This window comes from Gossypium hirsutum, chromosome A01, assembly GCF_007990345.1.
Source record: "Gossypium hirsutum isolate 1008001.06 chromosome A01, Gossypium_hirsutum_v2.1, whole genome shotgun sequence".
Classification (NCBI taxonomy): Eukaryota; Viridiplantae; Streptophyta; class Magnoliopsida; order Malvales; family Malvaceae; genus Gossypium; species Gossypium hirsutum.
This window is the reverse complement of record NC_053424.1, coordinates 113,357,974-113,370,027: the sequence shown is the minus strand read 5'-3', so window position 1 is coordinate 113,370,027 and position 12,054 is coordinate 113,357,974. Positions and strand designations below refer to the sequence as shown.

The following is a 12,054-nucleotide window of genomic DNA, read 5'->3' as shown; positions in this document are numbered from 1 at the left end:
GTCTTGAGAAGATTGTTCTTGAGATTGAGGAAATTTCAATTGAAGTTCAATCCAGCAAAGTGCACCTTCGAAGCTAGATCGGGAAAGTTATTGGGTTTTATAGTCAGTGAAAAGGGAATGGAAGTTGATTCAGACAAAGTCAGAACAACACAAGAATTACCTCCACCACAAACTCAAAAGGAAGTTTGAGGATTCCTAAGAAGGTTGAATTACATAGCTCGGTTCATTTCACAACTGACTGAGAAATGTGATCCTATCTTTCGCCTCCTCAGAAAGCACAATCAAGGTACTTGGGATGAGGAGTGCTAGAATGCTTTTGAAAAGGTCAAGCAGTATTTGTTGAATGCTCCAGTATTATCTCCACCTAGCCCAGATAAACCGTTGATACTATACTTGTCAGTATTCAATAATTCTATGGGATGTGTGCTTGGTCAGCATGACAAGTCAGGGAAAAAGGATAAGGCAATTTATTATCTCAGTAACAAATTCACTGACTGTGAAATGAGATATCCACCAATTGAAAAGTTGTGTTGTGCGCTGATTTGGACAACTCGGAGATTAAGACAGTACATGCTATACCATACCACTTGGCTCATCTCGAAGCTTGATCCATTGAAATACATGATGGAGTCAACGGCTCTAAATGGGAGAATGGCGAGATGGCAAATTTTGCTTTCAAAATTTGATATAGTCTATATAAGTCAGAAGGCTATAAAAGGAAGTGTTGTAGCAGACTTCTTGGCCAGTAGGGCTCTAGAGGATTATGAACCATTGAACTTTTATTTTCCAAATGAGGAGTTAATGTGTATAGCAATGACTGAAGATTCTCCTTGGAAACTGAATTTTGATGGGGCTTTTAATGCAATCGGAAATGGAATTGGGGCAGTCTTAGTATCCCCGAATGGCGATCATTACCCATTTACGTACAAGTTGGACTTTAATTGCACGAATAATATGGCTGAGTATGAAGCATGCATCATGGGACTTCAAGCAGCTATAGAGCGAGGTATAAAAACCCTAAAAGTATATGGAGATTCTGCATTGGTAATTTATTAGCTTAGAGGTGAATGAGAGACAAGGGACCCTAAATTGATCAATTATCAAAAGGTAGTTTTGGGGTTACTTGAGGAGTTCGATGATATCACCTTCAATTATCTCCCATGAGACGAGAATCAGATGGCAGACGCTTTACCAACCTTGGCCTCAATGATTAAGGCGAATAAAGAGGAAGAGATGAGACCAATTCAAATGAGTGTCTACGAGGCTCCAGCTCATTGTTGTAACATTGAGAAGGAGGAAAAGGACGATAACCCTTGGTATTAAGATATATTACAATATGTGAGAGATCGTAAATACCCTGAACAGGCCAATGAAAATGACAAACGAACTTTGAGAAGGATAGCTTGCGACATGTCTTGGACGAAGATATCCTGTACAAGAGAAGGAAAGACCAAGTACTTTTAAGATGTGTCGATGCCGTGGAAGCTAAGCTAATTTTAGAAGAAGTTCATGAAGGTGTATGTGGGATGCATGATAATGGGTTCACGATGGCAAAACAAATCATGAGGTTTGGCTATTATTGGTCTACCATGGAAAGGGATTGTATTAATTACACCAAAAAATGCCATAAATGCCAGATTTATGGAGACAAGATACATGTACCACCTTCACCTTTGCACGTTATGACTTCTCCATGGCCCTTCTCCATGTGGGGTATGGATGTCATTGGACCAATATCACCGAAAGCTTCGAATAGACATCGGTTTATCTTCGTGGTAATTAAATTAAAATGATATCTAAATTGAGATCCTAATCAATTGTAGATACCCAATGCACGGATTTCTAAAGGACATTTCATTCTTTGGACACACTACCAAACTCGCTTAATATGCATAATAACCCGATACGCCATTTCTCTAGCATAGTCCTGGCATTGTCCCTCCTGGCACAGACCTATACCAATTTACCTGTAACATCAAACACACAGATAATTTCATAAGAACTTTGTGAGAGTTACAACATTTACCTATGATTTAATTTTATGTTGTAGATGATGAGCCAAAATGGTAATCTTATTGTTCGTGTTCTTTAACCTATCTTTGATGAATACTTTTCTCAAGTTCCATCCTGCATGCCCTATAAATATCGTACTTCCTTCAAACTTAATGATTTAAAGTCCTTATTTAGTATACACTTCCAATATTAATGATCGCCTCTAGACGTGCTAACGTCTAGAGTGTGAACACTGCTACAAAATATATGGAATTTAAGGTAGTGTCTGCAAGTATACGGGTCAGGTTGTAATATAGTTTGTTTACAGTAAAAATTTTCTTAAGTATTCCGAGGATCGTACCCAATGGAGGCTAGTACTAAATTAATTCTAACCTAAACTCTGTTTCTTTTATCGAAGACTATATACTATAATACTTGTTATTGTACGACCAACCAATTCCTTAAAATGAAAGGATTCAAACAAAAAAACCTTTTCTACAACCACGAAAAGGGGCTTTATAGATTTCGCATCTAATTCAATTTTGGGAATATGAAAATATCTTTCATGAATTATTAGAACCCAACTCGTCGGACTCACACTTTACCAAATCTTCAGTTTCTAGTCTAAAGCCAGTAATGGAAAGAAACCCTATACTACAGGAGAGGCATTTTCCTATTGAATGGCACATGGTTCTGCATTAACATAACAAGCAAAAAAGAAAAAGAAAGAAATATTGTATCACTTCTTTTCTATACTGATTGAAATTGCGTTACTGGGTCAAAAGAAGGATAGCTATACTAATTCGGTACACTTTAAAGACACCCTCGGTACCACTATTGAAGATCTCACAAAGATTAAATCTCAGTGAATTTCCATTTACTGATCTTATCTTTCACAGAATCAATCCCCTCTTTTACTGTACATGAAGATGTGGAGCTCAGAGGCCGCCTCTTATGCGAATGTTACTAAGTCAACTGTAAGTCGATTCTAGAAGAAAGAGATTATTTGTCGGTATGGAATGCCTAAGAAGATCATATCCGACAATGCATTGAACTTCAACAACAAAACGATGGCAGAAGTTTGCGACCAGTTCAAGATCAAACATCACAATTCTTCTCCCTATCGCCCAAAAATGAATGGGGCAATGGAGGCCGCCAATAAGAACATTAAGAAAATAGTGGGGAAGATGACTGAGACTTATAGAGATTGGCATGAAAAGTTACCATTTGCACTCCTGGCCTATCGACCATCTGTCAGAACCTCCACTAGGGCAACCCCATTCTCTTTAGTTTATGGGATGGAAGCAGTATTACCAATTGAAGTAGAAATACCTTCTCTTCGAATTTTGACGGAGGTAAGGTTAGATGAAGCTAAATGGGTTCAATCCCGATATGACCAGTTGAACTTAATTGAGGAAAAGAGGCTAAGAGCCATTCGACATGGTCAGATATATCAAAAGCGAATGATGCGAGCTTGTACTGAAAAAGATCCTTCCTATTCAAAAAGACTTTAGGGGGAAATGGATGCCGAATTTGGAGGGGCCGTATGTCGTGAAGAAAGCTTTCTCTGGCGGTGCTTTGATCTTAACAGAAATGGATGGGAAAAGTTTATCTAATCCAGTGAACTCAGACTCGATTAAAAAATAATTTGTCTAAAGGAGAAGAGAATCCAAGGTGAAAACTCGCAAAGGGCGCCTTGAGATTTAAAAAAAACGGAGAGGCCAAGGTGAAAACCCGCAAAGGGCACCTTGTGACCAAAGGGGTTTTGAGTTGAAAACCCGAAAGGGCAGCTCAAACTTTAAAGAGTACACAGTGATCTTACTATTCAATAAAGAGTGAAGCACACTGCATATTGGGGCATCAACAAAGTACTTTGGATCTTTTAAACACATGTTGAACTCAAGAAAGACTTCATGGAGCTGGTGTATAGACACTCAAGCGGCGATATCTTGGGCATCTAACTTTTATCCTGTTTGCTATCTTTAGATTCTATTTCTTCTTAAAGATAGGCTTTCAGATTAATTTCCTTTGTATCTTTTCGATAATTCATTCAAATCCAATTATTCTTAAAGATTTATTATTATGTTACATTGAAATAATGATAGATGAACTAAAGATGTTCATAAACGAAGTTTTGCGCATTACTCTGGAATTTCTAGATAATAAAAGAAACTAAAACAGGACAATTGTTCAAGAAATTCACGTAAGTAAAGGGTAAAGGAACTCGAGGGATTTTTTTCTTCCAGTCTAAAAGGAAAATAGACAAAACCAACGATTCAATTTTAAAGAAATATTGTCTTACAGACATCCTCAGTGGATAGTAGCATTGGAGGAAGGGAACAGGCCTACAGGCTGAGCAAGAATGATACTTTGAGAAAAGAAAAGACAAATGAAAGAATGAGTGGTGAAATCTAGGATAGGGGTCATGATTCACAACATTTTGCATCATAACATGTTTAATTAGGAACATTCGACTCACTTCGATCATAGCATCCCAATTAGCAGGCATAATCATTCTACAGGTTATCAAAGATGACACGCCTTAATCCACTAAGCGATAGGGTAATAGGCTGCAGCATAGCAAATCTAGCCTTCAGATGTTTATACTGAAGTAGATCCAAGATGGTTTGGTATCCTTGTGCTTACAAGGAGCAAATCGAAGACATAGCTGATTTGGCTTTCACATGCTTACATTGAAGCAAATCTAAGATGATTTGACATCTCTGTATTGTCAGAGAACAAATTGAAGTCTAGCATCTCCACTTCGATGGAGGGCAGACACATAGTAGATCCAACCTTCAGATGTTTATACTGAAGTAGATCCAATATGGTTTGGCATCCTTGTGCTTATAATGAGCAAATCGAAGACATAGCTGATTTGGCTTTCACGTGCTTATGTTGAAGCAAATCTAAGATGATTTGGCATCTCTGTATTGTCAGAGAACAAATCGAAATCTGGCATCTCTACTTCGACGGAGGGCAGACACATAGCAGATCCAACCTTCAGATGTTTATACTGAAGTAGATCCAAGATGGTTTGGCATCCTTGTGCTTAAAAGGAGCAAATCAAAGACATAGCTGATTTGGTTTTCGCGTGCTTACGCTGGAGCAAATCTAAGATGATTTGGCATCTTTGTATTGTTAGAGAACAAATCGAAGAAGCAGATTTGGCGTCTCTGTGTTCGGCGAAGAGCAGATTGAAGATATCAACATGACAGTCACAAGTTCACAAGAAGCAGGTTGAAGACCATGATTTGATAAGACCGGTCAAATTTGGTCTTTCTAGGAGTCTTTGCTCGATTCCTGTTACACAGCAATGAGCAAAAAGGGGCAGCTGTAATAGCCCAAATTTAACCGGGCCTCAAAACCAAATGAAATAAATAAATAAATAAATGATTGTTTATTTAACAGTCCATATAAAGTCCAGTTTACAAGAGCCCAAACACAGGCCCAAATACCTCAGACCCGTTATACCCAAACAGACCGACTATAGCCCAATAGCCTAGACTACCCGTGTACCCAAATATACCCGTAGCCCAACTTAAACTAGACAGACCCAGGACTAAAGTGGCCCAACTGGCCCAAACCATTACACCAAGGCAGGAAACCCTAGGGTTTCTGCCTTCTTTCTCCTCGAGCCGTCATCGCTTCTGGAAAGTTCGAGGAGCGTTTGTCTAGATCCCAAATCGAGGCCACCGTTCAAGGCGCTGTCTTAGGGTCTGTCAGCGTCCCATCAGTGCCTCACCGTCTCCACGAATCCTCACCACAGGACTTCATGCCTCCATCAACGCCAGCAACCCTTGAATCAACGAGATCCTCGCGGTCACCTGCAAGAAAAGGAAAGAAATCAAAGCAAAACTACAGCAAGTAGATTAGAACAGGGTAAGGAAAGAAATTGAAAGATTTCTTTCCAAAATAGGCAGTAGATCAAGGCTATAAAGCCCTTTCTCAAATCTGTAAGAACAGGCTAACACATAGACATAGGAGCACAGAAGAATCAAAAAATACACACAGAGATAAAAAAAACAGACCACGAAAGCATTGTACACCAAACATTTGCAATAATATTTCAGAAGGTGATTATTTTTCATACTTTGTTTTCCTTTCTCTTTTACGAACATATGAATCGTTTTTAAAAAAAACAACAGTAACATTTTAAAGAGAGGGAGTCACCTGTGGAAGGACGAGGGTTTTTTAACCCTCAGACCACCGTGTACGACGGCGCGTGTGCAAGTACTGCACCATAGTCGGAGACCAAAGGCCGGACTCTCCCCTTTCTCTCCTTTTCAAAAAGTTTTCAACTTTTTTTTTAAAAAAACCTGGTGTAAAATGAATGTTAGGCTTAAGTCTTGGCTTATATAGCCTAAAAGGAACGGTGCCGTTTTGGCTTAAGTTAATAAGCCTAAAAACGACATCGTTTTAAGGCCCCAGGATCCGCGCGTTGACCTGATTACCCGGGAAGGATCCGCGTGTTTTTTTTAGGATTGGGTTAATTACCCAATTAGTCCTTCCACTTTTTTTTGTATTTACAATTATATTTTATTTTATTTATGATTTAGCCCTAATATTTTGTTGCAGTTTTGATTTAGTCCCTGCAATAGCTATTTTAAGTCCAGAATTAAAAAGCTGCCGTTTTGGGAATAGGGCGTTTTGCCCAATGAGTCCCTTTCGTTTAACGCGTGTTTTAATTAGGACCTTAATTCAGCTTTATTTTTTTAAATTCACCCCTGTAATTTTATTGAACTTCAAATCCAACCCTATATATTTATTTCTATTATTATTATATATATAAATTTTTTTTATTTGTTATTTGTTTTATTTTTAACCTTATTTTTATATTATATTATATAATTACTTTATATATTATTTATGTTATTATTATTTATTATATATTATTTTTCACAAATTATTATTATTTTACATCATTATTTATATATTATTATTATATTTTTACTTGTGTTATATATTTATTAATTATTTATATATATTATGTATTATTTTTACATATGTATTTTCCTATTATATATATTATAATTATTTTATATTATTATGCCATTTTTTTATACTATTATATTTTTTTATCTATATATTATTATCATTTAAGTTTTAACTTGTATTATATACTTATTTTTATTTATATGTTAATAATTACTTTGCTTATATTCTATTATTACACATTTTTAAGATATTATAATATTATAACTTGTATAATACGTATATTACTTATTTCATATTATTCTAAACTTATATTTATATATATTATATAATTATTTTATTATAAATATGAATTCTTTTACATACTTGATATTTTATACATTATTTTTCTAAACCAATATATTTTATATAATTATTACTCTTATAAATATATTTTTTTATTATATATTATATTTTAAATCTATTATTAAATATCACATTCTTATATATGCTCATTATATTTATCAATTGTTTATATTATACATATATTTTAAAAAAAACTTATGTTTTTATTACACAATATTTGCTTTTACTTTAGAATTAATGTATTATCGCTATATTATGTATTTTATATGTTATGTAATATCTTAGACTTTTATAATTTATTTTCAAATGCATATTTTTCATATATATATATGTGTCAAAATTGTATATCATGCATCATTTATATGTTTAAATATATGTTAAATTACATGTTTATGGTTTTTACCTATTCTTCTTAAATATATATTGCATTGTATGTTTATTTTTCTTATTTAAAATTTGTCATGTTTTATTTCTTATAGACGTTGGTTAGTGTATGATATTTATGCTATTGTGCTTTTATTTACCTATTATTATAACATGTTATCTCGTATGTTATGTTAATATGCTCCTTTATGCACCGGTTTTAAAAAACAAAACTTCAAAGTTTTCAAAAATAAAAAGGCAATACTTGGTGTTTGGAAGCTTCGAGAAAAATAATGCCCTAACTTATTGGGTTGCAATTTTTCTTGTTGAGTTCGAATAGTTAAGTACCCTTCTAGGTTTTTAAAATTTTCAAAATATGAGCAATTATCTTGGAATTTCAAAACATTGTGTCCTAACATACTGGATGCGACATTTTGTCGTTTCGATATAGGGATTTCCAAAGAGGCTAACTTAATGTCAATATTTTGATACAACTGAACCCCAATTTTCAAAATCAAAATATTTTAAAGAGAATTGCATCTTAAAATTTTTAAATTTCCGACCTGAAAGACATTTGATAATTAATTAGGTACCAATTTTTGGGCGTTACGAAGGTGCTAATCCTTCCTCGTACGTAACCGACTCCCGAACCCGTTCTTTTTATTTCGTAGACCACAACTAATGATTTTAAAACAAAATTTTTTAAAGGTGATCCAATCACACCTTAAAAGATTGGTGGCGACTCCTGTTTTCGTTTTTTAAAGTCGATTCCTATTTTCCAAAACTCAATTTAAAAATGGTTTCGACAAACTACATATACGAGAACAATATACCACAACTTGATATTTGTAGTGTCAACTTTAATAATAGACTGGTATGAATATAAGAATAAGTTAAAATACACAAGATACTGAAAAATATACGAGATGAGCACACAAAGCTGATTAATACTGACCACATAAATTGCAGATAAACTTTCTTTCCTGATCAATGAACTTCATGAAAGGATTTATGTAACCTTTGCAACGAGAACATCGAACAGGACCACTTTCCCCAAAATCCACAACCTATAGTAAGAAATATTCAAAATATGATAAGCAGATCAAATTACAAAATCCATTTAAGAACCCGACAGATTACTGGTGGTGAAACTACAGTGCAAACTTAATCAAAGTATATAAAAGAGTACCAAAAAAAGCCACAATTAATTTATATAGCTTGTTATGACCTAATTTTTTTTCTTTTCTGTCAAATAAATATTTAATAAAATGATAATCTAATTTCTATATTCAATCCATTATTTCGATTTTTAGGATTCATTAACTCAAATACTACTTTCTGCACTTTAAATTTTATTATATTTACTACTAATATATAATAAAAGAGTTTAAATGAACAATTTGAATCAACAGAAAAGAAAAGCTATGATAATTTTGAAGACTTTCATGCCTAGATAAATTAAGTAGAGAAAATATAATATCAACACAAAGTATTTCAAAGATTACTACAAAGCATATCCTGTAACAACAAAAGCTTCATCCAAAACAGTAAATCAAAAGAATAAAGCACCAAACTTGTATACTGCCCACCATTATAAGTCACTAAAAGCAAGAAAAATAAAAAGACTTAATTCATGGAATTCACGAATGTCATGGAATTCACGAATGTTAAAATCAGACATGAGTTTAAAACTTTGCCTTCGGAAGGATGTTTAAAACCAGAATCCACAATAGATCGAAGCAGCTCCGGTTTAAGCGGAAAGTCTCTGAATCCCGAACTGTGAATTCGAACATACCCCCTACACCACATAAAAAAGAAATGAAACAAATTAAAATCAAATTGTTTTACACTAAAACTAGCAGATTATATTAGAACATTATTTTCCTTAAAAATATGTATAAATTAAAATGACTAACTTCTTAGCAGAATCAGCAACCTTAGTGGAGGCAGAGTCAGGGGCTTTTTCATCTTCTTCTTCGTAGTCGAGAAGCTCTTATTTCCCACATTGCTGTCAATTTCATTTGAGCCGGCAGTGCTTCTTCAGCTTTCTCCCTTACTTCTTCGCACGTCTCCATACCCGAATTGCATTTTTCCGCTTCCTTTTGATATTGTGATGCTAACTTCTTAGCCTCGAGTAAAAAAAAACATTTATGTAAAAAATTATAACAATTAAGCATTAGTGACATACAACTAACTATTAAAATAAAATAAAACATATATGTAACAAATAAATTGTTGGTCAGAAAAAGTTGTAAAAAATGAAAAAAGAAATGCAGTCAACTGCTCACTGTAAACTTAACTGCAGACTTTGAATATGCCATAAAACATAAATAAAACCCAAAATCACCAATATCACCCTAAAATGAAATCATTTGCTAGATGAAGGCAATGGTTTTTGTTAATGCAATACAGAGGGTTATTACATTTAATGTTACATTCAAATCCAAATTACTCTCGGATAAAAAAATACCACAACATTAATTATCAAGCAATTCCAACCAAAGCAGTTCATCCTGCATACCAAAGCCAGAGTTACTACTTTATCTTATGTAAGTGTTATTTCACAATATCAGTCATTTGCAATCAATCTTAAAAACATGGCAAACAACATTTAGTGCTTTCTTAAACTTCCCCATGGCAAGATAAGCTGTGCCTCATCTGTAATAACCCTGTAAGTTAGAGAACCATCAGAACAAGAACATAAACATATACTGCATAAAAGGCTGAATCACTTCAGTAGATAAAGCATGCCTTTAAATATTTAGGATCCACTTCAATTGCCTTAGTAGCATCCTGTATGGCACTACCATACTCTTCCAATTTAGTGTGAGCAAGTGAGCGATTGGCCCAGTACACTGCATTCTGACTATTTAGCTCTATCGTCTGCGTGTACAAGTCAATAGCTTGACCATATTTGTATGCTGAATAAAAGAAAATCGAGAGCTTCAACACAATTGAACACAACGAAATTGCAAACATCACTATCATAATCCTCATACATGCATTTGACTATCTACATTCTGCACTTTCTCTATGCAGAATCAAACACTTTAACCCAGTCAATATTCGATAAAACAAAATAAAAAATTTGTGATACTGAGATTTACATGCTCATTACATTGGTACCTTTAAATGCTTCATTAGCTTGGTTTTTTATTTCTTCAGCTCGTGAGAAGTTAGAACCTTCATTTTCTATACCGGGCATAACCTCTTTATCAACTTGTTTAAATCAAGTTAAAATGTTAGTGAAAAGCTTATTTTCTTCTCACAAACCTCTTCATCATCCACAACACTAAACAAACAACATATTAGCAAGACGACAATGCTTGCATCTTCTGAAACAAGAGCATCCTATGCAGTAACTAACATCCATAACAAAAGTATCAGAAAAACTTCGAAAATAACAATAACTAAAGCACACTTAAGAAATAACAAATCTAAAATTATCATCAAAATTTTAATTAAAAAAATAATATGCACATACAACTGGAAAAAAGAAAAGCTAATAAACTTAAAGAAATTATTCATATCTTCTATACTAGGATATTCAAAACTTCATATTCAAAGACAAAAATTTCAAGCATAAGAGAATAATCAAAAGCAAAATAGAAATAAAAGTTGGGAATACCTTTAGGGATTGTGAGAAGAGGCTGAGAAGAGCAATCACAAAGGTAAGGTGGGCAAGTGTTGGAAATGTGGCTGAAGGCTACTAATCCTTCCATGAAATGCCAATACAGAGGTGGACCCACTATGTAGCCGAATAAACAGAGGCCCAATAGACACAACCCCACCTTCAACGCCGCCGTCTGGTTCACTGCCATCTCTTCTATCTCAAAGTCTAACTGGAAACCAAATTAAGACTGAAGCAATTTGATGCAGTAGTCGACAAAATGTCGAATCCTAACCATGCATTTTTTTTATTCAACGATTCTTCGACAATCGAAAATTTGCGGGTGGGTTTGTCAATCTTTCATCGAAATGAGTGTGTGGAAGTGGGAATGCGAATGGGAACGAAGTAGCAAACTGTTAGTAGGGACTTGAGACAGCTAGTTCCTTCGATAAGAGCTTGGGAACGCTGCTGGAGAGTTTCTTGATTGAAAAGAGCAATGGAGGGATGAGATTGGGGGTGTTTTGAAAAGAGCAACGGAGGGGTGAGATTGGGGGTGTTTTGAGGATACCCATTTTAGAGGGAAAAATTAGGGGTTTCAGAGGGCTAAAATTTGGGATAAAACCGCGCCTTTTTTTAAGTGAAATGATTTTTTTTTGACATTTTTTTATAAAAAAACATCGCTATTGTTAATCTTTTGCGGCGTTTTTCATTTTAAATAAAACGACACCGTTTTGTTATGCTAAATTTTTTTTATTTTATCTGTTAAAAATTATTAGTTAAGTGATTTTATAAAATATTTATTATTATTA

General features: G+C 34.2%; 1 protein-coding gene across 4 annotated transcripts; it reads right to left on the bottom strand.

Moving 5' to 3' along the window:
- Positions 1-9,063: 9,063 nt before the first annotated feature.
- On the bottom strand, positions 9,064-11,845 carry LOC107930452 (serine/threonine-protein phosphatase 5). Of its 4 annotated transcripts, none has more exons than XR_005927218.1 (4): positions 11,264-11,845; positions 10,387-10,556; positions 9,572-10,304; positions 9,064-9,433 (listed from the first exon to the last, which is right to left on the bottom strand). XR_005927218.1 is itself a non-coding variant. In XM_041113890.1 (4 exons), the coding sequence occupies exons 1-3, from the start codon at positions 11,454-11,456 to the stop codon at positions 9,600-9,602; spliced, it is 528 nt and encodes a 175-aa protein (XP_040969824.1). In that variant the 5' UTR covers positions 11,457-11,841; the 3' UTR covers positions 9,064-9,433; positions 9,552-9,599. The 4 variants fall into 4 exon arrangements, 2 of the variants coding, with proteins under 2 accessions (XP_040969824.1, XP_040969823.1); XR_005927219.1 differs by having other exon boundaries at positions 9,552-10,304; positions 11,264-11,838; XM_041113890.1 differs by having other exon boundaries at positions 9,552-9,764; positions 11,264-11,841.
- Between the last annotated feature and the right edge of the window lie 209 nt (positions 11,846-12,054).

What these genes read in the sequence shown, in the direction of transcription:
- LOC107930452 (XM_041113890.1), bottom strand. Translation starts at nt 11,456, where the DNA reads ATGGCAGTGAACCAGACGGCGGCGTTGAAGGTGGGGTTGTGTCTATTG. An exon ending in TCTTCTCACAATCCCTAAAG is followed by an intron (nt 10,557 to 11,263) that starts GTATTCCCAACT and finishes TCTTTTATTCAG; the next exon opens with CATACAAATATGGTCAAGCT. An exon ending in TGGATCCTAAATATTTAAAG is followed by an intron (nt 9,765 to 10,386) that starts GCATGCTTTATC and finishes TTTTTACTCGAG; the next exon opens with GCTAAGAAGTTAGCATCACA.